At 52.5% G+C, this 1131-nt stretch overlaps 1 gene segment (V, D, J or C); it reads left to right on the forward strand.

Annotated features, from left to right (window-relative positions):
* The first annotated feature begins 13 nt into the window (after positions 1-13).
* Positions 14-636, forward strand: LOC105309522. The segment is given in 2 exon segments: positions 14-64; positions 164-636. Coding segments are annotated over 2 exon segments (426 nt in total).
* Positions 637-1131: the final 495 nt, after the last annotated feature.

Below are 1131 nucleotides of genomic sequence, written 5' to 3' on the forward strand. Positions count from 1 at the left end.
GCTGCCGACCTTGCCATGGCCAGCAGGCTCCTCTGCTGTGCGGTGCTTTGTCTCCTGGGAGTAGGTGAGGCCCCAGAAATATGGAGCTTCCTCGTGCTGAGTTTCCCTACTGTGACTCCAACATTATTATTATTCTGTCCTTAACCCCTGTCTCCTTTCACAGGGCCCACAGATGCTGGGGTCACCCCGACACCCAGGGATAAGTTGACGAAGATGGGACAAGAAGTAACACTGAGCTGCAAACCGATTTCAAGCCATAGCTACCTTTACTGCTACAGACAGACCTCGGTGCAGGGACCAGAGTCCCTGATTTACTTCCATATTCAAGCTCCTATAGACGACAAAGGGGTGCCTGACACCCGATTCTCAGCCGAGATGCCCAATGAGTCATTCTCTACCCTGAAGATCCAGGCCACAGACCCTGAGGACTCGGCCACGTACCTCTGTGCCAGCAGCTTAGCCACAGCGCTGCAGAGTCACCCGCTCCCCGTGCAGAAACCCTCAGGCTTCCCCTTCCCGCTCCGGCCCCAGCCGTCCTGAGCGAGGGTCTCCCTGCTCCTCCCTCGCCAAGAGAAACGCCTGGGTCTGGGCACGACAAGGAAGGAGATAAGGAAGCGACACAGAAAATCGTGGGGAAGAAATAATGCAGGAAATGGGCTTCAAGGGTTCCTCTGAAATTGTCTGTGAGTCAAAACTCACCACACCTGGAAGACAATCCTTAGTTCCCACGCTGTCGATTTTCGTGCCTTCCTGAATTCACCCTCCCCACCTGGATGCCATCTAGTCACTCCTGGCTGTTAATAGAATCCACCTCGACACACACACACACACACACACACACACACACACACACACACTCACACACACACGAGATGCAGGCACGCACGTAAACATGCACACGCACACGATTTTCATTGTACCAGAAACTGCTTTACTTGGAGGGTGGACATGTCTTTCTAATGATCATATCGTGAGAAGAAATATATGGACTTTCATTACACTCAAAGGGCATTTCAAATGCCATTTTCCTCATTAGATGTTAGCTACCTTTCCTGGCACCCCGGGCTGTGTTTATCTCTGTCCTGCCTAAGAGAGCCCAGGCCTGAGAACACACAGCAGAGGCCAGTGTCA

This window comes from Pteropus vampyrus, unplaced genomic scaffold, assembly GCF_000151845.1.
Source record: "Pteropus vampyrus isolate Shadow unplaced genomic scaffold, Pvam_2.0 Scaffold760, whole genome shotgun sequence".
NCBI lineage: Eukaryota > Metazoa > Chordata > Mammalia > Chiroptera > Pteropodidae > Pteropus > Pteropus vampyrus.